Source organism: Nyctereutes procyonoides, unplaced genomic scaffold, assembly GCF_905146905.1.
Source record: "Nyctereutes procyonoides isolate TBG_1078 unplaced genomic scaffold, NYPRO_anot_genome, whole genome shotgun sequence".
Classification (NCBI taxonomy): domain Eukaryota; kingdom Metazoa; phylum Chordata; class Mammalia; order Carnivora; family Canidae; genus Nyctereutes; species Nyctereutes procyonoides.
In genome coordinates, this window is record NW_026575048.1 from 38864704 (window position 1) to 38886729 (window position 22026).

A 22026-nucleotide genomic window follows, 5' to 3' on the forward strand; every position below is an offset into this window, starting at 1 on the left:
ATGTAGTTAAACACATATTTAGTCAAAATGGTTATCCTTCAAGACTCTGAAAGCGACAACTTCTTTTTGCTAGGACCCTCTATATTCTCTGCCTACTTACTAAATCAAGGAGACTCTCCTAAGTCCTCATTTTGATCATCATAGCATTTGGCAGTCTTGACCACATCCTCAGAACTTTATTCGTAGGACCTTACTGTTTTCAGGCTCTTTTACTAATGTGGCAAAGAGAATGACATGTAACGGGTACAGGGTTTCTCTTCCTGGGGCTGAAAGTATTCTGAATAGATTGGTGATGATTGTGCAACTCTAGATATGCTGAAAACCATGGAGTGTACACTTTAAAAGGATGAATTGTGTAGTATGTGAGCTATATCTCAACGAAGCTCTTCTAAAAAAAATTTTTTTTAAAGATTTTCTTTATCCATGAGAGAGACAGAGAGGCAGAGACACAGGCAGAGGAAGAAGCAAGCTCCATGCAGGGAACCTGATGTGGGACTGGATCCCAGGACCCCCGGATCACGCCCTGAGCCAAAGGCAGACTCTCAACCACTGAGCCATCCAGGAGTCCCATGTTACAGAATTTCTAAACCCTTAACGTGAAAAATAACAAAAGGAAAATTATAAACTGGGAGAAATACTTGCCACCGTTATAATAAAAGATTAATGATCTCGTGTGTGAAGAACTTATGTAGCACAATAATGAGGACATTAGGATTTCAACTCAAAGGACTAAACGTGAAAGAAAGATCATAATAAAAAATGAATTAACGTGACAGCGGAGTAGCATTTTTCCACCCAAAATTTGGAAAGGTTTTTTTTTTTCTTTAAAAAAAATTTTTTTTTAAAAGTAGATTTCATGCCCAACATGGGGCTCGAACTCAAGACCCTGAGATCAGGAATCCCATGCTATACTAACTGAGCCAGCCAGGAGCTCCGGAAAGATTTTCAGGTGCTTAGGTTCAGTCTTGGTGAAGACAATCTATTCTTAGCCTACCTTTTCTAGAATGCAAGGTAGCAGAATATATCAGGACTTTCAAACAATTTGCACTCTTTGATTCAGGGATTCTACTCCACTGAGGAAATAATTTTATTTTTAGGACATAGTTTGAAGTATTCTGTGCAAAAATCTTTATGCAGATAGGTTTCATAAGCTTACATATGAAACTATTACTTATAATAGTTTGGTTAAATGAACTATTAATTGCACGTTCAATGAAAGATTTTACAACTCTTAAATTATGTTTGCAAGGAATTTTAGTGACATAAAAATACTAATTTAATACTAAATGAAAATGGACACAGTGCTAGAAATACCAAATGATCCCAGTTATTTTTTTTTAATTTATTTATGATAGTCACACCCAGAGAGAGAGAGAGAGGCAGAGACACAGGCAGAGAGAGAAGCAGGCTCCATGCACTGGGATCCCGATGTGGGATTCGATCCTGGGTCTCCAGGATCTCGCCCTGGGCCAAAGGCAGGCGCTAAACTGCTGCGCCACCCAGGGATCCCTGATCCCAGTTATGTTTCTAAAAATACATCAAGATGTATTTACACACACACACATATATATATATAATATATATATTAACTGAATGTTAACAGTGGTTTCTCCTAGGTTGTGAGATTTGGATAATTGTCTTTATTTTCAAAGTTTAAAAAAGTTTAAAAAGCAAAATTGGCATAAATGTACTTTAGTAAAAGTAGTTAGGTGTCCTGTGTGAGCCCCCTTTAAACCAAACATGAAATACTGTGATGAAACTTTTAGTAAAACGGGTTATACTTCTCAAAGTTTTGCATGTTTGTATTTGACTTCAATTTACTGCTTCTGCATACAGGGGTTATTGAATTATCTTCTCTCTATTGAACTATGTGGGCCTTGGAGTTAAGTGTGGTCCATATCCTGCCTCTGTCCTCCCCCCATCCTGGCTGTGTTACCTGGATTAAAAATCATCTAACTATTCTGACTTTGCGTTTCCTCCTTGGAAAAATACATATCGTGATACCTCTCAGAGGGTTAAAGGCAGACTAAATGCTGCTTGTAAAGCATTTAGTGTGTGGTAGGTACTTAACTATTTGTACACAGTCTCCATTGTATTGAGTGCAAGATTTGCACTAAGTCTGTTTTTTACGTTTTTTACCACTCTTAATCTGTTAAGCACATGCTTTTTGAGCAGCCATTGTGTGCAGGCGCTGTGCTAAGTGTTGAGCTGTAGTGGTTAGCAAGGCATACACAGATTCTATACCCTGAAGCAGTCAGCATGGCTGAGGAAACAAACATGAAATCATCATTTATGAAGCACCAAAGAAGAAACATCCCGGAAGTTGGGTAACCTTAGTTTTCCCTTGGTCTCTTTTTTATCTCCTTAGGAAATTAAGTGTTAAGTCCATTACGAACCCTCGTTATCTGGACAGCCTGGGGAACCCATCAGCGAATGGCCTGTACGATTTAGCTTTGGGCCCTGCAGATTCCAAAGAGGTGTGCTCCACCTGCGTTCAAGACTTCAACAACTGCTCTGGCCACCTGGGCCACATTGAGCTTCCACTCACGGTGTACAACCCTCTCCTCTTTGATGTACGTTCTGCCCTGGACTGCACTGTGTGTGTGTGTGTATCTCAGGGCTGCTGGTGGGATTTGTGAGGCCATCCCTGGCCTCACAGGAGGTGTCCAAGGAAGTTAGCTCTAGACATGGAGTTAAAGTGCTCTCTACCATAAGATTTAAAATCTTGAGAGCCAAATCCAGGAAATTCAACTTGGGCTACAGCCCTAACTAAATGAATTTCAATTTGATTCCAGTTAAGAAAAGCCACAGCTTGGTTCTGTACATTTAGAAGGAAAAAAAGCATTCAAATTCATCCCCTATGCTTTAGGTTTCAGGGACTTCATGCCCTTTAGAAATCTAAGTAAAGCCTCCTTGACAATAGGACTTTTGGAGTTCTCCAAATCTCCATAAGGTCTTCTAGTGGATTTGTGGGCTTTTACTTGGTTGCAAGAGGAGCAAAGCCCAGAAGGCCAGACAGTGAACTAAAAATGAGGATCCTGTCTAGAGTCTACTTGTGTATTTTCAGCTTTTTATGTCAGTTAACCTAGCCTCCAGGATCTGTTTTAAACTCCACAGACGACAGTGTTTGTGATTTTTGTCTGTTAATCGTATTCAGGAAACAGTTGTTTTAGTTAAATCAGTATTGAGTTAACTACTAAATATTTAACTAAGTTTAAGTTTGGCGTTTATTTAAATACTAAATATATTAAATATTAAATACCTCATTTATTGATTTAAGGATTTTATTTTTGAGTAATCTTAATCTCTATATCAAACAAGGGGCTGGAACTCATAACCCCCAGATCAAGAATTGCATGCTCCACTGACTGAGCCAGCCAGGCGCTTCTTAAATATTAAATGTTGTAAGTTAAATATTTAAATAGTAAAATGAGTATCTGGTACTTAGTCAAATAAAATGAAAGTAGTTCCCTATCTCAGACCGAAAGTTAATTTCAACTTTTAAAGGCTTAAAATAAAACGATAAAAAAAATAAAATAGTATTTATCTAGTTCATAGGGTCACAGAGGCTTTAAGGTATATCAGGAAGTGGTCTTTTTTTTTTTTTTTTCAGGTTTTATTTATTTAGAATGCAGGCATGCGAGCCAGGGGAGGGGCAGAGGAAGAGCAGGCTTTCTGCCTAGCACAGAACCCTGCATGGGCTCAATCACATGACATGGGCTCAATCACCTGCATGGGCTCAATCACATGACATGGGCTCAATCACCTGAGATCCTATTACCAGGAGATCGTGACCTGAACCGAAATCAAACATCCGACGCTTAACTGACTGAACCACCCAGGTGCCCTGGAAATGGAATTCTTCAAGGAATAAACTGGCTACATAAAAAACTTAAATACTTTGAAAATTACCTTGACTATTATGTCTCTTTCTAATTTTCCTGCTTCTTTTCATTCCCTCTCTTTAGAAACTCTACCTACTGCTCCGGGGTTCCTGTTTAAACTGTCACATACTGACCTGCCCCCGGGCTGTGATTCACCTCTTAGTCTGCCAGCTGCGAGTTCTGGAAGTGGGGGCTCTACAAGCTGTCTACGAGCTCGAGAGAATCCTGAATAGGGTACGTGGGTGGTGGTTGTCATGGCAATCAGGGGAGCCAAAGCAGGAATAGACCTGTGTTTGTATGTTATCCCTATATTTGTCATCCTAATAGTCACCAGAATGTTTGATCTTTACATCTTACAACTAGGTACCAATAGGTAGGTGTGAAAACATGAAGCAATAAGAAAATTAAAGACAGGCTAATAAAACATTGAAATACCATTTTACCTATCAATGAGGTTTTCTTTTTTTCTGGATCTAGGAGCCAGTGGAGCCTTGTGCATTGCTTTGGATTGTTATATTTCTTTGATCTGTTTCAGTGCAGAAAATTGCTTTTCATGGTACTGGCTTTTTTGAAGACTCAAAGCCATTTATCTTGTAGGACTTCTCACATTCTGGATTTGTCTGATTGTTTCCTCACTAGATTCACATTTTGGTAAGAATACAACCTACACCATGTGAAATACATTTTATTGTGTCATTTCAGGAGGCACTTGATGCCAAGTTGTTATGTTATTGGTAAGGCTGAATTTGTTACTTGGATAAGATGGAGACCACCGAGTCTATCATAGAGACATTTTTCTTTTTGCGATACAAAATTCCTTCAGGTTTTCTGGTGTTGTTATTAAGTATCTTATGTAAAACCCATTTTCTATTTGTAAATTGAAATATAACTCATTTTTGTGTATTGATTTTTGTATGAGGGATCCCTGGGTGGCGCAGCGGTTTGGCGCCTGCCTTTGGCCCAGGGCACGATCTTGGAGACCCGGGATCGAATCCCACGTCGGGCTCCCGGTGCATGGAGTCTGCTTCTCCCTCTGCTTGTGTCTCTGCCTCTCTCTCTCTCTGTGACTATCATAAATTTAAAAAAAAAAAAGTTTGATTTTTGTATGAAACAACCCAGCAAAAGTATATCATTAATTCTTTTTTTATATCATTAATTCTAATGCTTTACCTATAGATTGTTTTCAACACAATCTTACTATCTGAATAATGGCAGTTTTGTTTCTTTCCAGCTATGTTTTGTTTCTTTTTCTTACCTTATTTTGGTGGCTAGGATCTACATTACTGTGTTGAAGAGGTAGCAAGCATCCTTGTCTTATTTCTTGCCACAAGGGGAACTTTCACCTTTCCGTTCGACTTCCCATTCCTCAATAATTTAGTTTTAAAGACATTAGGTCAGCAGAGCACATAGGATTTTACATAGAGGTGTGGCCTTAGGTGAGTTGTCAGAGCCCAAACAAGATAGGAAAAGCATGCAAGAGGAGAACATCCCTGTATGTGTGGGAAGCCCAACATGGAATGTCAGAGCTCACATAGGATAAGGAAGATATTCATTTAGGGATATGAGCTCAGCCTGCTTCTCCCTCCTCCTGTGTCTGCCTCTCTCTCTATTTATGTCTATCATGAATAAATAAATAAATCTTTAAAAAAAATTATTTTGTAAAATTAATACACAGAAGTGCCTTAATAACATAGTCTAACAAATAGTTACAACGTAACCATCACCCATATAGTCACCTTCGTTGTCAAGAGATTGTCCAAGACCCCAGAAACCCTGTCTCTTTCCCCTGTCCTCATGTTTATTTTTGACCATATGTGGGGTGTTTTGGGGTTTTTTAAATCATTGTACTTAGAAAGTTCTTGTTAGGACTAATTGGAGGCCTGGGATAATATTGCCTTCCTTCAGAGAAGATTCCTATTTTTTCTGCCATGTGCATGGCGACCTTGGATCATTGTAGGCCTGGTTCAAAGCTGAGGGCTCCCTAGACTGCCCAGCCATTTGGAATCCAGGCTGCAGTTTGTCAGGCCCAGTCTGGTTCCTGAGAGTGTAACCCTTTGTGTTCCCAGCTTCCTATGTTTGTGGGTTGGGAGAGTAGAGTTCTGTCCTGGAAGTGACTCTAGACCCTGATTTCTGTCCTCTTTATCATTTGAGGTCTTCAAAATGATAAGTTCAAAATGAGTCAGTTGGAAAATGCACCCAACGTCAGGACTGCTGTGTTGTGCAGCTCCAGAGAACATCCTGGAAGTTGGTCAGTGCCTCCTGCAGGGGGACGTAACTGCACCTCAGGTCACTCCAGAGCTATGCTGTGCCTCAGCCCTGTATCAGAGCCAACACGGCCCTCGTGCCATTTGACCTCCTAGCTGCTTGGCTACTCTTCAGTCTGCCTATTCCTCACTGTCCTGTCAGCTCTTCAGAGCTTTAAATATTTTTTAGTATTGTATCCTATCTTAGTTCTTTTTAGTGTTCGGTTTGGTCTGAATAATGTAGCTCACCATTGTTGGAAACAAGATATTTGGTTTTGTTTTTTGTTTTTTAACAGTGGTGTTGCCTCACTTCTCTTGAACTAAACTCTCCCACCCTGGGAGGGGCTGGCCCATATGATGCTGCCAATCATACGCTTGCTTTACTTTGGTAGTATGGTTTTTCTTTGTTTTTCAGTTTCTGGAAGAAAATGCTGATCCTACTGCCTTCAAAATTCAGGAAGAGTTAGAACAATATACAGCCAAAATAGTACAGAATAATCTGTTGGGACCCCACGGTGCACATGTGAGTTATCTTGTATCTCTCTTTTCCTGTACCACTTGGTTTTTAGTGCAGTTATCACAGATCCCTGTACGCTGTATATCCTTCGGCTTCCCTAAGGCAAACCTGGCTTTGAATCCCAGTTCTGCCTCTTAGAGGCCTGTGACATCACAAGTTACATGCTGTCCCTGAGTCTCTGTGTCCTCTTCTCTAATGGGGGCCTACAGGACTGATGAGAGGAATAGAGGAAATTAAGTGGTGCAGGTACAGCGTCCAGCAAGGTTGAGGTATACTGTCTCACTTTGAGATTGGTATCTGGGTCCTTTTCCTCTGTTTCTCTCCAATGCTATAAACCATTGCTACCTCCTTAGCTTCCCCACCCCCACAGCACCTGTGTATTTGTCCAGTGGATGAACGAATAGCATAACTAATCAACCTGTACTAATCTTTCAAGTACTAATCTTAAAATTGAATTCACCTTATGCCGAAGTTTCATACCCAAGATTCTGAATTAATGGGTCTGGCGGTAGAGTCCGATGGAAGTTACAGAAGCTCCCAGGAATGTTTCATTTGCAGCCAGGCTCAGACCCATTTAAGTAGCTTCACTGTGGATGTGCCTTTCTTAGGACCCTGAAAGCCATCCAAGGGAGATAGCAGGGAGGACATACTAGCTGCAAATGGAAACATTAACTAGCATTTATTGATTGAGGACTTACTGTATTCCAAGCGCCCCATCCCACTGCACTCATGAGCTCTTAGTAACAGCTTGGTGAGGTAGTTCCTCTTATTCCCATGTTTAAGCTTAAAGAAGTCACTTAGTAATTGGCCGAATTTGGCTATATTAGGGTTCTGTGAAGAATGTTTAAGGAAGAGGAGGGCTCCTTTGTGTTTTGTTTTGTTTTTAAAGGTAAAAACTATAAAATGGAACGTGTACAAGGGTCCTTCAAATGGTCCTGCAAGGTTCTTTGCTTTTTCTCAACAGGTGAAAAATGTTTGTGATAGCAGGAGCAAGCTCATTGCTTACTTCTGGAAGGCACATATGACTGCCAAGCGGTGTCCCCACTGCAAGTGAGTATCAGGCCCTTGCCTTTCCCTTTCCCCAGAAGCCGCTGTCCAGTCACTCATGGCTGTTACTCAATGTCTTGTGGAAGTTTTTTTGTCCTCAGTCACAATTGTTCTCATATGTAGAACTGGGCGGTCAGTTGTCCGAAAGGAGCACAATAGCAAGCTGACAGTCACATATCCAGCCGTGGTGCACAAGAAGGCTGACCAGAAGGACACAGAGTCTCTAGGTAAGCAGGTTGGGCCCCGGGTGGTCCCTGGCCACGTTTCACATATGTGGCCAACAGATATGTCTTGAACCTTGGGAATACCTGGTCGTTAATCACCTTTCTCACCTCTGTGTTTGTGGTGGGCCAGCAGTGGGGCAGGGTCCAAGCCTCTGATGGTCAGAGGGGACTCTGTTTGAGTGTGTGGCCCTGTCCTCTCACGTAGAACTGATGAGCTGAGCTACCTTATGAGAGTCCTAGTGGGCTGAATGAGATACATCTTGCCTCAGGCAGTAATTTTTCTGGAAGATTTTTGGGGAATAAATTAAGAATCTACTTGGTATATACTTAGAACCATTTTATTATCAGATGAGTGTGGATTTATTTTGAGGTAAAGTATAAAATGGTAGGTGAGTTTTAAAGGAAAACACTGAACATTCAGAGAACATCAGCACCTCCCACAGGCTGCTCTTGGCTGTCCACTCAGACTCCTGAAGTCAGTTCTGCTCTGCCACTGGGGTACTTGGGAAAAAATTTGATAGACTTAGTACTTCTACTTTCAAATTTATTATTTAAAATTTTTTTATTTTATCATAGTTGACACACAACATTACATTAGTTTCAGGTGTACCACATGGTGCTTTGATACGTTTATACATTATGCTCTGCTCCCCACATAGCTCCCATCTGTCACAATACAACCCTATTATGATATCATTGACCATATTCCCTATGCTATGCCTTTTATTCCTGTGACTTACTCATTCCTTACCTGGAAGCCTATATCTCCTTTACCCATTTTTCTCAACTCCCCCTTTCTTCTCCTCTGGCAACCATCAGTTCTCTGTATCCATAGTTTTGATTGCACTTTTTGTTTATTCATGTCTTTTTTAGGTTCCGCTTATGAATGGCATCGTATGGTATTTGTCTTTTTCAGTCTGACTTATTTCACTTAGCATAATAATCTCTGGGTCCATCCATGTTGTTGCAAATGACTTAATCTCATCCTTTTTATGGCTGCATGATATTCTTTCATATATATATGATATATTTCTGTATCTATCATAAATATTTCTCACATCTTATCTATTCTTTTTTTTTTTTTTTTAAGATTTTATTTATTCATGAGAGACACACACAGAGAGAGAGGTAGAGACACAGGCAGAGGGAGAAGCAGGCTCCATGCAGGGAGCCTGATGTGGGACTCGATCCCAGGACTCCAGGATCATGCCCTGGGCCGAAGGCAGGCACTAAACCGCTGAGCCACCCAGGGATCCCCTATCTATTCATCTGTTGGTGGACACTTGTTGCTTTCCTATCTTGGCTATTATAAATAATGATGTAATCATAGGAGTGTGTATATCTTTTCAAGTTAGTGTTTCTATTTCCTTTGGCTAAATACCCAGTAGTAGAATTATTAGGTCATATGGTATTTTTTTTAATTTCTTAAGGAACCTCCATGCTGTTTACCACAGTGACTACAATCATTTATATCCCCACGAACAGTGTACAAAGGTTTTTTTCCTTTACATCCTTGCCAACACTTGTTATTTCTTGTCTTTTTTATTTTAGCCATTCTGACAGGCATAAAGTGATATCTCATTGTGGTTTTAATGTGCATTTCCTTGATGTGTGATGTTGAGTATCTTTTCATGTGACTGTTGGCCATCTGTATGTCTTTTGCTTTTTTATTTTTGTAGTTATACAATTGTTTAAACATTTTTTTTTCTTTTTGAAGTGAAAGTTAAGTAAGATATTCCATTTTAAATACTGACACTGGTGCCTGACACGTATAGTATATACATGGTGCAGTCAGTGTGCTAACATGGAAATATAACTTTTCCATATTATATAACTGTGACTGACCCCTCACTCTGTTGTTTATTCTGAGTAGCTTAGGGAAGGTCATTGGAGTTTTGTTTCCAACTCTGTATACTGGCAATAACAAAACTTCTTGCCCAGAGTTGAGATTTCATGAGTGAAGGTCTTTAGTGTATTGTTACTAAACCTTATTCAAGAGCTTGAAAATATGGAATAGACAGGGAAATAAGTTCTGTTCCTAGCAAAGCATAATCTATTACATTGAGGACCTTGACAAAGCCTGGAGTAAATAACTTAATCTATTTGGGTGCCATAACAAAAATATCATGGAGTGGGTGACATCTAAATGACCAAACATTTATTTTTCACAGTTCTTGAGGCTAGGACTTTGGTGCTGACAAATTTGGTGTCTGGTGAGGCTCTGCTTCCTCATTGACAGTTGTCTTCTCCCTATAGCCTCATGTGGCAGAAAGGGACAAGGGAACTTTCTGGAGTCTTTTTATTTTTATTTTTTTTAGAGATTTTTTTTTTTAAATTCATTCATGAGGCGGGGGGCAGAGACTAGGCAGAGGGAGAAGCAGGTTCCATGCAGGGAGCCCAATGTGGGACTTGATCCCAGAACTCCAGGATCACTCCCTGAGCTGAAGGCAGATGCGCTTAACTGCTGAGCCACCCAGGAGTTCCTGGAGTCTTTTCATAAGGGCACCAGTCCTGATCATAAGAGTTCTGGTCTCATGACCAAATCACCTCCCAAAGACCCCATCTCTAATAGCATCATGTGGTGGGTAGGATTTTAACACATGAAACTGGAGGGAACACAGACTTTCAGACCTTTTATTTTAGACTAATTCTAGGCTTATGGAAGAGTTGCAGAGATAGTACAGAGAGTTCCCATGTACTCTTTATTCAGTGTTTCCTAATGTAATATTTCATCACCCTAGTGAACTTGTCCAAACTAAGAAATTAACTTACCCTGCTGCTATTAACTGAACTACAGACTTTATTTGAATTTCCCCAGTTTTTCCAGTGATGTCCTTTTTATGTTCCAGGATCTAATCGTGGATAACGCATTGCATTTAGAAAGCCTATTTAATTTTAATTGTTAACAGTTAACCACAAAGGTGGATTTTTCTACACTTACCTATAAATAGCCCCTAAAACAATTTTTCAGGTTGAGAATTGCTATTCTGGCCCCTAGTGCACCTTAGAAAATGTTCACAGATTGAGAACAAAGATGGTCAGAATTCTAAAAGATAAATTATTTCTTTGGGGCAAATGTCTAGCAGTTAAGTAGCCTTCCAGTGCCTTTGCCAAATGCATTCTTCTAAAATCTTTCACTGCAGCTATGAGAGTATGATAGTGCCACCCAAAATTCCGTGGATTTGGAACAAGATGACTGTAGTCTTCAGCAGTTCCAGGATTGGGATTTTAGTATTTAGCAAACATTTATTTTTTGGGCACTCAACCTCATGCCAACAATCATACCTATGGCTGAGTACAGAACCAAGGTGGAGACCATGTGGCCTCTGCTGTCAGAAGAGGCTGCAGGTGACAAAAGTCAGTAATTTCAGGGAGCAGGTGACATGGGAGTAGATCATTCAGTGTTCTGAACAAGGGCTGGCCATGTTCCTGGCCAAAGGGAGCCAAGCAGTGAGGCCTGTGCCTCTATGGTTGCTACATACTAGTGATCCCATGAGGAATACCATAAGTTTGTGAAATTCTCTGTGTGCTCCAGAGTGCCCTCAAGCCCCACAGTGCACATTAGCATTTTAAAATTAGGAGTGTTGGGTGGCTGAGTTGGTTAAGCATCTGCTTTCAGCACAGGTCATGATTCTGGAGTCTTGGGATTGAGTCCCACATCGGGCTTCCTGCTCAGCAGGGAGTCTGCTTCTCCCACGCCTCTACTCCTCCCATCTGCTTGTGGTTTTTCTCTCAAATAAGTAAATACAATATTGAAAAAGAAACAAAATGAGGATCCTTATAGCCAAGACACTCTCCACTGTGATCCAGTCTTCCCCAAGTTGTGTGACCTCCCAACTGACCCCTTTGTCATGTAGCAGCTCTTAAAGCTGAAATGAAACCCACATTAGGGATGTTCTGAAACCCCATCTAGGGAGAATTCATTTTTGTAGGTTGTACAACTGTCTTGTTAAGGATGGTGTAGCCCATGTGAGGAAGTGGCTTCCTACAAGTTTCTCCTGACTTTAAAATCCTGTGATCAAACAACTCGAGTCTGCCTTCATTGTGATGAAACTGCAGTGGGGCACTTCATGTATGGGGAGCTACTGGGATGGGAGCTGGGGAGGATTGCTAGATTCAACTGATCTTCCTCAGCCCTTCAAACCAGTTTTAGTAGGAGAGGAAGTCCAAATAGTCATTTTCAGAAATGCCCACAAATTGTTGTTTAGCTTAATGGAATCTGTGTTTTCCCACTGAATATACATAGCTTTCTGATGCTGTGGTTATTCCTGAAGGTCAACGCCTCTTTTCATTGCATACCCATACTTCCTTCAGTTGCGCTGATTGAAATGTTTTGCTTTTATAGGAATCAAAATTTTAAATGTGTATACTCCTTGACCTAGCAATTCCACTTTTATGACCAAGAATTAGACATACCCATACCACAGCACATCACATAGTATTGTTTAAATAGTTTAAAATAGGAAGTGACTTAAGTGCCAATCAATAATAGACTAAATTGTGGTGCATCTATTAATTATTATCCAAGTTTCATATTTCTCTCTAAAATCTTGTGATGACAAATCCTCTACAGATGGTAAAGAAACTTAATTGAAGAAACAGAGATGCAATTTGAAGCTGGATTTTAGAAGTGTAGAAAAAGGCAAGAGTGGGTGGGGTCTGGGGCACCTGGGTGGATCAGTTGGTTAAGCATCTGCCTTGAGCTCAGGTCATGATCTCAGGGTCCTGGGATCGAGCCCCATATTGCACTCCCTGCCCAGAGAGGAGTCTACTTCTCTCTCTTCTCCCCCACACTCTCTCTTCTCCGCTCACTCTTTCTCAGATAAAAGAGTGAGGTCTGTAAGGATAGGTTATTGTAGGTTGTTGTGAATATGTATTTTTGAGCCAGTGACTTTATTATCTGCTGTGTGCCAAACACTGTCAGATGCTAGGAACACAGACAAGACAGAGTTTCTGTGGTAAGTACATAACATGGGAACATTGAGTAATACCTGATTTCAGTGAGTTTATCCCAGAAGTTAGTTAATTTTGAAACTACAGAATCACATTCTTTTCTTCGTTAATCATCTAAGTGCCTAGAGCCCTGAGCACCTGGTGCAGGGTTGCCTGAGTGGCAAACCCAAGTTTGATTATCTGACTTAGTCTCGGTGTAGCTGATAGACAGTGCAGTGCGCCAGAGTGCTCTTGCTTAATCTGAGAAACCAAAATTAATCTCCTCCTCACATTCCTGCATGATACTTATAAAAGGAAACTGAATTTACTTTTACCCATAAAAATGTTCATACTCCTTTTTCTCTAATTCTGCTTTTGTGTATCTTTCTGATAAAATAGTGTATTATTTTAGTGTATAATTAAATTTGTTTTAATACAATAATAAACACTTCATGTGCATGAAGTTTGTTTTTTGTTTCGTCATAGTGTAACTTAGAAAATTGGGATCCACCCTGATGTCCATATACTATAAAAGTATGGTTTAGGTCACTAGGAAACATTCTTTCAGTGGACTATCATGCAGTCATTAAAAATGTTATGTGGCAACATGAAGAAATGCTCACTAAATGAGCAACGCACTGTACAGAATAAATCCATACTTAAGATTACAGTTATCTCAGGGGCACCTAGGTGGCTCAGTTGGTTAAGCATCTGACTCTTGGTTTTGGCTTGGGTGGTGATCTCTGGGTTGTGAGATCGAGCCCCTCATTGGGCTCCACACTCTGCAGAGAGTCTATTTGGGATTCTTTCTCTTTCCCTCTCCTCCCCATCCCCTGTACGCACAGGAACTCTTAGTATCCCTAAAATAAATAAATACTTTTAAGAAGGTTACAGTTTTCTTAGATACTGTATAAACCAGAGGATTGGAATATAAAGTATGTAGAATGGCAATGGAATGATGTGTGATTTATTTTTCTTTTGCTCTGTTGGTGTTATGCAATAGTTATGTTGTTTCCCTTGCTTTAGAAATTAGTTTAAGGGGGAAATAAATCCAGAGCTGAGAATAAGCTGTTCTAGAGATTGATTTTTGTGGTCATATTGCAGCCTTGGCAGGGTGGGGAGAAAGCATTGATAAATCCCATTACAGAAGGAGTGCCTATTATTGATTTATTGTGCTTTGATTTCCCCTCCTGGCTCTAGGAATTGAGGAAACTCAATTGGGAAAACGAGGGTACCTAACACCCACCAGTGCCCGAGAACATCTTACTGCGCTTTGGAAGAACGAAGGTGCTATACCAACCCAGAGAAATCGAAATGAATCTCATTTCAATCAATGGACTCATTTATCCTGCCTTATTATTTAATGTTTTCAGAGTTGTGGTAATTGTAGATGTCTCCCGAATTTAGTTCATAGGCTTGGGGCTAGCTTCTGAGTACATTGTCAAGAAATAGGCAAGAACCATGAACTTGACAACTATTGTAACAAAACCTGGTCATTAAATGACAGCTATGGGTGGGCCTCGCTTAATATAGTTTGACATCTTTCCAGAAGGTACAGTGTAACTCACCTTATTTTAAATACTCATAAATAACTTTTTTAGAAAAGAATTCTGAGGCAATTCCTCCTATGACCCAAAAAATGAACTCTAACGTGTCTTTTTTTAAATTAGGATATTTCCATGTTTTAATTCCCTACAGAAAGGAAAGTCTTCCATTCCTCTTGCATGTATAACAAAAGCTAGGCAGTATATTCAAGCCCTCATGTCACCACCCTCTGAGAGTGCTTTCGTTCTGGAACACTGAATGCAGTTGCTGTGTAATGATAAGCACTTAAAAATGAAAATGTTGCTGAAGGGATAAGTGATGTCAGGGAAAAAAAGCACTCAAGTTAGTGTGATCATTTCTGTGTCAGGCCCTACCACTTCTATTCATTCTCTCTGTAGCTTTTTTTTAAGTTCACTAGAAACTTAAAATAGAGCTTTGAGCCACAAAAACGATCTCTTCTTAGTAGTGTGTACATGGAGAGTTTTGTTTTATTTTTAAGAAGGCTAAATTTTTTTTTGATTTTTTTTTTCCATATTTCAGATACATTTTTTATAGATACAGAAGCTCTGTGTGTGTGTTTTGTGTGTGTAAGTCTAATCGTCCAGGAGAGTGATGAGAAACAACGGGAGGTTTTCATTCCCCATCCTTGTCCATCTCGCTCTTGGGCTAAGAAGTAGAGGGGTCCCTGCGCGGTACCCATCCTTAAACCACCATCTCACCTGTGTGCGGGTTCTCAACATGCACAGACTATTTTTAGAAAGGAAAATGTGATTTTACTCTACATATTGTCTCATATTCTGTCCCCCCCCCACCCAGTGGAATTTTTGTGGTCATTCATCCCTGCCCTACCACATAAATGTAAATGATCATTTTGGTTTATTTCAAATACAGGATTCTTTCTGAATTACCTTTTTTCTGGACTAGAAGATGTTGACATGGAGTCTAGATTCAATCCCAGTGTGTTCTTTTTGGATTTCCTGGTGGTGCCACCCTCAAGGTAATGCCCTTTAATTGAGTTTATTTCACCTGGAAAAGGTGTATTGAACAATAGAATAATGACCTTTGGGAGAGGCTTGAAGGGCCTAGCACCCTGAAAAGTAAAACAGCAGTTCCACACCCAGGTTGCAGGTGGTTGGGAGTATTTGTCCTGACAGTAGTAGCAATATTTGTTGGTTTTTGAGTGTGGTGGGTTGTGAGTGGCTTATACCAGGGATGAGCAAGAGGCTGAAGAACATGACCCTTCTTTCCTCACACTAAACAGTCCCTGATTCCATGTGTCCCCCTACAGGTATCGCCCTGTCAGTCGACTGGGGGACCAGATGTTTACCAATGGCCAGACAGTGAACTTGCAGGCTGTCATGAAGGACATGGTTCTGATCCGGAAACTTCTAGCATTGATGGCCCAAGAACAGGAGCTGCCATTTGAGGTGTCAGGACCTGCCAAGGATGAGGTCAGGGCTGCCTTGAAGCTGATGTCATCAGCATATCTGCTTAGTTCTAATGCCTGCAGTGCAGATGCAAAACACTGGCGGTGCAGATGCAAAACACTGGCGGTGCAGGTTGTGTATGAGCTATCATTTGAGGGAACCTAAGTAATGTTGGGGGAAAGCATGATATGAGCATGGAAGGATCTATGTTCTTTGTTGAGTTGCTTTAATTTCGTGAGCCCATCTCCACTGTAAAATGTGTATGGTTAATGGTAAGATTTTATATATAGGTTGTTCTGGGCCATCTGCCCTCATTGGCAGTGACTGGCAGCTCTAGAAAGAAGAGTCTGCATCCTGTGGGCTCTAAGAATGTCCCTTTTGGGTTATGGTACCAGAGCCTGAGCCATCCAGCTCTGTTTTTGGCTTATTAAGATTTCTAGCATTGGATTCAGTAGAGCATTATTGTCAATTCTAGGGATTTCCCAGAATAGGACTATCATGCTTGAGGCCTCTGCTTCACCTCAGTAAATGATAGAGCTGGATTCAGTTTTCCTGTTTCAGCCGACTTTCCAAGCTACTTCAGTGTGCCAAGTCTTCAGTGGACATAAAGATGAATCAGGCACTCAGAAAAGTTGCTGAGATGACTGGGGTCCTTCCCAGCTCTGAGATGCTCTCTGGATGGAAGCAAGAAGGGCAGTCTCAGCCTTAAGTGGACAGGGCTCTCAGGCTCCCTTCCAGCTGCTGGCAACAATTCTTCTGAGTCAGGCCCATCACCAGGTGGCGCCACTCTCTGCCTGGACACATGTGCTGTGGGTTATTCATACTTAGCTCTGAACTGTCCTTGGTCTTGCTTAAGTTTTCTGATCTGTCAGGGTATGTGTGCTTTCAGAAACCTTCAGTCTAAGAGAAATGTGCCATCTGCAAGCCCTGGTCCAGTTTGGGTGGAAGGCCAGAGGATAGCCAGGACCCTTGACCAGAGCTGAGAACTTTTATTTTGATGCCCTTTGAAAATAGAGCCGCCCTTTGTTAAGAAAGAAAGGAAGGAAGGAAAAAGAAAAAAAAAGCCAAGTGTCTGCAGAAATAAACAATATATCTTCTCTGATTCTTAAGGTCTTGCTACCTGAAGTCATAGTGTCTTCTTTCTTTGTGATTAACAGGTTATGTTCTTATTTATTTCCCCATAAGTTCCCCACATACCATTCCTATGGTAGCCCTCTCCTGGGTCTCATTAAAAGAGTAATCATATAGTCCTGAACCAGGTAATGTCATAAACAGTGAGTTAGGCTGACAGGGCCCCTGTCATCATCTAGGTGATCATCTCTCCCTGTGAGGCTCCCTTAGCTAGAGCAGAAAATATATCTGTTCTCCCTATAACTAAAGAAGACCCATCTATTTCTTACGGTTGAGGACAAACCCACTACACTGATGGTTTTCATGGCACTTTTATTTACTGTATATTCACACTGCCCCCCTCATACCTTTACCAACATGCTGACAGGTTTCTTCTCTCAGCTCACTCACTCTGCACACTGGGGGACATCCAGTGTCTATCTATCTCTTGTGTCTTACTTAGCCAGGGACAGGTGGTCAGACAGTGTCAGTAGGTGGTGCTGTAAGGCAGATTAAGAGCCTGTTTCCTGGACAGGTAGGGAGAGAAGGAGGCAGAAAAATTAAAAAGAATTGGTTAAATATTCCAGCCAGGGACAGAAAAATTAAAAAGAATTGGTTAAATATTCCATTGAGGCTTGGATTTCAGCGAGTCCCTTGACATATTTAAGTTGGGGGCTCATATTTTATCTATCTTTATTTATTTAACTTATTTTAAAAAAGGTTTTATGTGTTTATTCATATATATATGTATACACACACACACACATACATATATGTACACAGAGAGAGAGTGTGTGTGTGTGTGTGTGTGTGTGTGCGCGCGCGCGCGGCAAAGACCTAGGCAGAGGGAGAAACAGGCTCCATGCAGGAAGCCAGGATGTGGGACTCAGTCCTGGGACTCCAGGATCATGCCCTGAGCCAGAGGCAGACGTTTAACCATTGAGCCACCCAGGCGTCCCTGGGGACCCACATTTTAATTGATAACATAGAGAATAGTGTGGTGAACATTTTTCCTTTTTGGAAATTATTCCACTTGTATTTTCATAAGTGCTTTTTTTTTTCTTTTTTAAAGGTTTTATTTATTTATTCATGAGAGACACAGAGAGAGAGAGTCAGAGACACAGGCAGAGGGAGAAGCAGGCCCCATGCAGGGAGCCTGATGCGGGACTCGATCCCAGGACTCCAGGACCATAACCTGGGCCAAAGGCAGGTGCTAAACCACTGAGCCACCCAGGGATCCCCTCATAAGTGCTTTGGATTAAGTTTTTTTGAAACCATAAATAATGGTGAAAATCCATGTGAGAATCAGTTATCTGGTGGGATAATAGAGCTTCATGGAGAGTATGGATGGAGGAAGAATTTCTAGGGTGGTCTGAAGAATTAGATAGTAAAGGACTTCAGGAGCTGCTGCTAGCAGACCCTTCCATTACTTTTTTGACTTACACACTTCAGTGAAACAAGCTACCATGTTGGAGAAGCCCACAAGGCACATAATTGCAGGTGGCCTCTGACCAGTAGCCTCCAAGAACTGAGGTCCCCAGCCCAGCAGCATTCGAGGAGTTGCACCCCACCAACAACCATGTGAGCTTAGAGGTGGATCCTTCCTCAGTTGAACCTTCGGATGAGACACTAGCTCTGGTGGATTCCTTCATTGCAATCTAGGAGAGACTCCAAAGCAGAGAACCTGGTTGAACTGTACCCATATTCCTAACTTACAGAAACTGTGAGATAAACCAACTCTGTGTTGGTTTAAAAAAACAAAAAACAAAAAAAAACTTGCTTATAAACTTGAGTGCATTTTACTATCAGAAAAAGGCTGGTATACAGCCCATTATACATTGGGTCTGATGTTTTGTTGATACAAACTGACAAGATTGATTTATTAGCACTTTTGCCAATGATCTGTTGGGTTCAAAAGACATAAAGGTAAACTCCAGAGCTCATCATTTGTCAGAGCGAGAGTAAGAAAGAAAAGCAAAACCCAGCTTGGCCTTTTTGAGTTTTTTCCATCATGCCTGTTTTCTTGGTCATGTCTTGCCAGGAAAAAGACTCTTCGATTGCTCTGGACCGATCCTTTTTGAGCATGCTTCCAGGCCAGTCCCTCACAGACAAACTTTACAACATTTGGATTCGTCTCCAGAGCCACGTCAATATTGTGTTTGATAGTGAGATGGACAAATTAATGATGGAGAAGTACCCTGGCATTAGACAGGTGAGAAGTACATTGGATCCCCAATGCTAGCTGAAGGGGTTAAATAATAAATGTACACGTATTGAAACAAATAATAAGTATACTTGACTTTTTCTTTTTTTTTTAATGTTGCTTTCTGTGGACTTTTTCCCTGCTAAAGATCCTGGAGAAAAAAGATGGTTTATTCCGAAAGCACATGATGGGAAAGCGAGTGGACTACGCTGCCCGCTCAGTCATCTGTCCAGACATGTACATTAACACCAACGAGATTGGAATTCCCATGGTATGTGTGGAGGGGCCTCACTGGCTACTGTCGGGTGGCTGGCGGGGATGTTGAAGGCTGGGGAGGTATGCAGCCGACTGTGGTGGCTTGAGTGGGGACAGCTTCTGCTTCTTCCTGAACAAGCTATCTGGAGGGGACATGAGGCTGTATAATGGTGTTGCTTTCACTCCTTGTCAAATCTCCATACACCCACCAACAAGGAAGACCCACGTCCTGGGCAACCAGGGAGCCATCCAAAGGGTGTTCCACATCTCCACATGTATGTCTTCCCCCTGCCTCTCAGAGCCTAGTCTCTACACCTTCCCAGTCAAATTGATCTCATGACAGAAATGAGGAAGAGGCCAAAGGGGATTTCCACTCCAGGCACTTGCCTGGCGTTAGCAATCAGGAATGTGTGCCCATAGTTGCCAAGCACAGGAAGGGGAGAGAGCCCCCCAGAGAGGGCTGTGTGCGTGTCATCCATCCTCCTGGTTCCTTCGGGGTAAGCAGTTTGCCCCATCCACCCATTAGTGTTTCCTCAGGGAGCCAGCCTCCTCTCACTTCCCCATCCATTCAAGCTGTGTTGCTCATTAGCAGCGCTTTAATCGGCTTCCTCCTTAATGGCCCTTGAGGTCAGTAATATGAAGATGGTTTAATTCCCTTTGTGGAGAGTCTCAGTTCCTCGCACACTGCCCCCTCAGCTGCTCTCAGGGGAATGCTGGTAATGAGCGGACCTCAAGTGTTCTGATGGCCTCCTGCATGCTCACTGCCTCATCTCTCTTAGGCACCCTTGGCTTCCTAGGCAAGGACACACGGGTGAGAAGACAGGAGTCAGAGAAGGCTAAGTCCTGTCCCCACCAGCTCCTAGAACCATAGGTCTTTCCATCCAGAAGCTGGGTCAGGTGGCAGGGAAAGGCATTGTGAAGCCCAGTGGAGACCTTCCTGAGTCTGAGACCCTGGGAGAAGGGGCTCATTTATTGTTCGTTGCTTTCTTTGGACGGAAGACTTGGGCTACCCCTATAGGCTTTGGTCTCACAATGCCTTAGAGCATCCCAGCTTTGAGAGAGACCTTTAGTGCTTCCTTTTTCTACCTTCAGGGGTACCAAGCCTCCCTTTCTTGGTTCTGGGTTCATTTCATAATGCCTTCTCCTAACGGAGACTCTGAAGTTATCCATCTGCCCACCTCTGGCCTGTTCCAGGTCTCAGGGCCATGGTGGCCAGGGGGTGAGGGGGTGGGAGTGGTGTTACAGGATGGCTGTGAGGAACTGACTATGGAGACTATCTCTTGGTCCCTTGTGGCACACACTTCCCACAGAGCACTATGGAGGAGAGGAGCTGAAATAAGTTTGGGGAATAAGCTAGAGGTTAGCAGTGAACCAGACAGACTACAGTGTCCCCTGAGAAACTTTCATTCCAGTGGTGAAGATGAATAAATAAATACCTAGGAGCATAAACACTCTGCCAGGCAGTGATCAGTGCATTGACAAAAGTGGAACAGGTGATAGGGAAAGGGAGCGCCTGCTGGCTGGGGTTGCAGATAAGGCCCTTCTCAGTGTCATCCAGGCAGAGACCTAGATAAAGAACCTGGACAGAATCCAACCAGGTTCTTTATGTAGGACTCCTCAGAGGCTCTGATATAGTTAAGTGCATTTGGAAGCATCAGAGGGTTTATGATATTCAGCAGCTTATAAACTCACTTAACCAGGGAACTCGTTTTTCTTGGAGTATATTGCAGGTCTAGCGTTAAGTGGAACACTGCGTTTTCTCATGTATCAAGAGACCAAATCAGTTTCATCTCAAGCTCCACCTTGATTGTAGTGGCAGCTAAAACTGCTGGGTAGAGGCACCAATACCATGTCTGGGCTCAGGGCAAAGGCCACGATCACTTAGCGATGTCTGCTAAAGTGGAGGGGGCTGTGGTATGGTACTTAAGAGCAGGTATTGGCACTTCTCTCATTCTAGTGTCCCATTCCACGTTCCCTTTGGGGACTATGAATTGATCAGTGTGTGAGGAAATGATAAAATTTTAGAATGGGTTAAAAAATTCTAATGTATCAACCACAACACGCAGATTATTCTCTTCAGACAGACAGCTAGGAAAGGAGGCCCAATCTATTCCCTTAAGGCTTCAAGGCTAGAAAAATGCCTCTGTGGAGAAGATAGGATGTTGCTTACTCCCTAAAGGACCTTTGTGGCAAAGCATCTCCTTGTCTTGGGGAAGAAGTCACACAGCCTGTTGAGTCAGATTTTGAATTGGTACCATCTTTTCTGCCTACGCTGAATTTTCATACCCACTCCATTTCCAGGTGTTTGCCACAAAACTGACCTATCCTCAGCCAGTCACCCCCTGGAATGTTCAGGAACTGAGGCAAGCAGTCATCAATGGCCCCAACGTGCACCCGGGAGCCTCCATGGTCATCAATGAAGACGGCAGCCGCACAGCTTTGAGTGCTGTCGACCTGACACAGCGGGAAGCCGTGGCCAAACAGCTCCTGACACCAGCCACAGGGGCACCTAAGCCCCAGGGGACAAAAATCGTGAGTTGTGGGCAGATTTGCTCAGCGGCTTGGCCAGCCCCTATCCAACTCCCTTGTGACTGCGAATCATGAGTAGCTGACACAGGAATCTAGGAGCTGTTCTGCCT

At 42.1% G+C, this 22026-nt stretch overlaps 1 protein-coding gene across 1 annotated transcript in view; it reads left to right on the plus strand.

Annotated features, from left to right (window-relative positions):
- The window catches only part of POLR1A (RNA polymerase I subunit A), a 71314-nt gene that overhangs the window by 395 nt on the left and 48893 nt on the right, over positions 1 to 22026 (plus strand). The window contains exons 2-12 of the mRNA XM_055327253.1: positions 2369 to 2573; positions 3969 to 4118; positions 6543 to 6650; positions 7609 to 7694; positions 7815 to 7918; positions 14048 to 14134; positions 15284 to 15389; positions 15681 to 15843; positions 18971 to 19141; positions 19281 to 19403; positions 21689 to 21919. Coding sequence (XP_055183228.1) covers positions 2369 to 2573; positions 3969 to 4118; positions 6543 to 6650; positions 7609 to 7694; positions 7815 to 7918; positions 14048 to 14134; positions 15284 to 15389; positions 15681 to 15843; positions 18971 to 19141; positions 19281 to 19403; positions 21689 to 21919 — 1534 coding nt within the window. The remainder of the gene's footprint in view (positions 1 to 2368; positions 2574 to 3968; positions 4119 to 6542; positions 6651 to 7608; positions 7695 to 7814; positions 7919 to 14047; positions 14135 to 15283; positions 15390 to 15680; positions 15844 to 18970; positions 19142 to 19280; positions 19404 to 21688; positions 21920 to 22026) is intronic.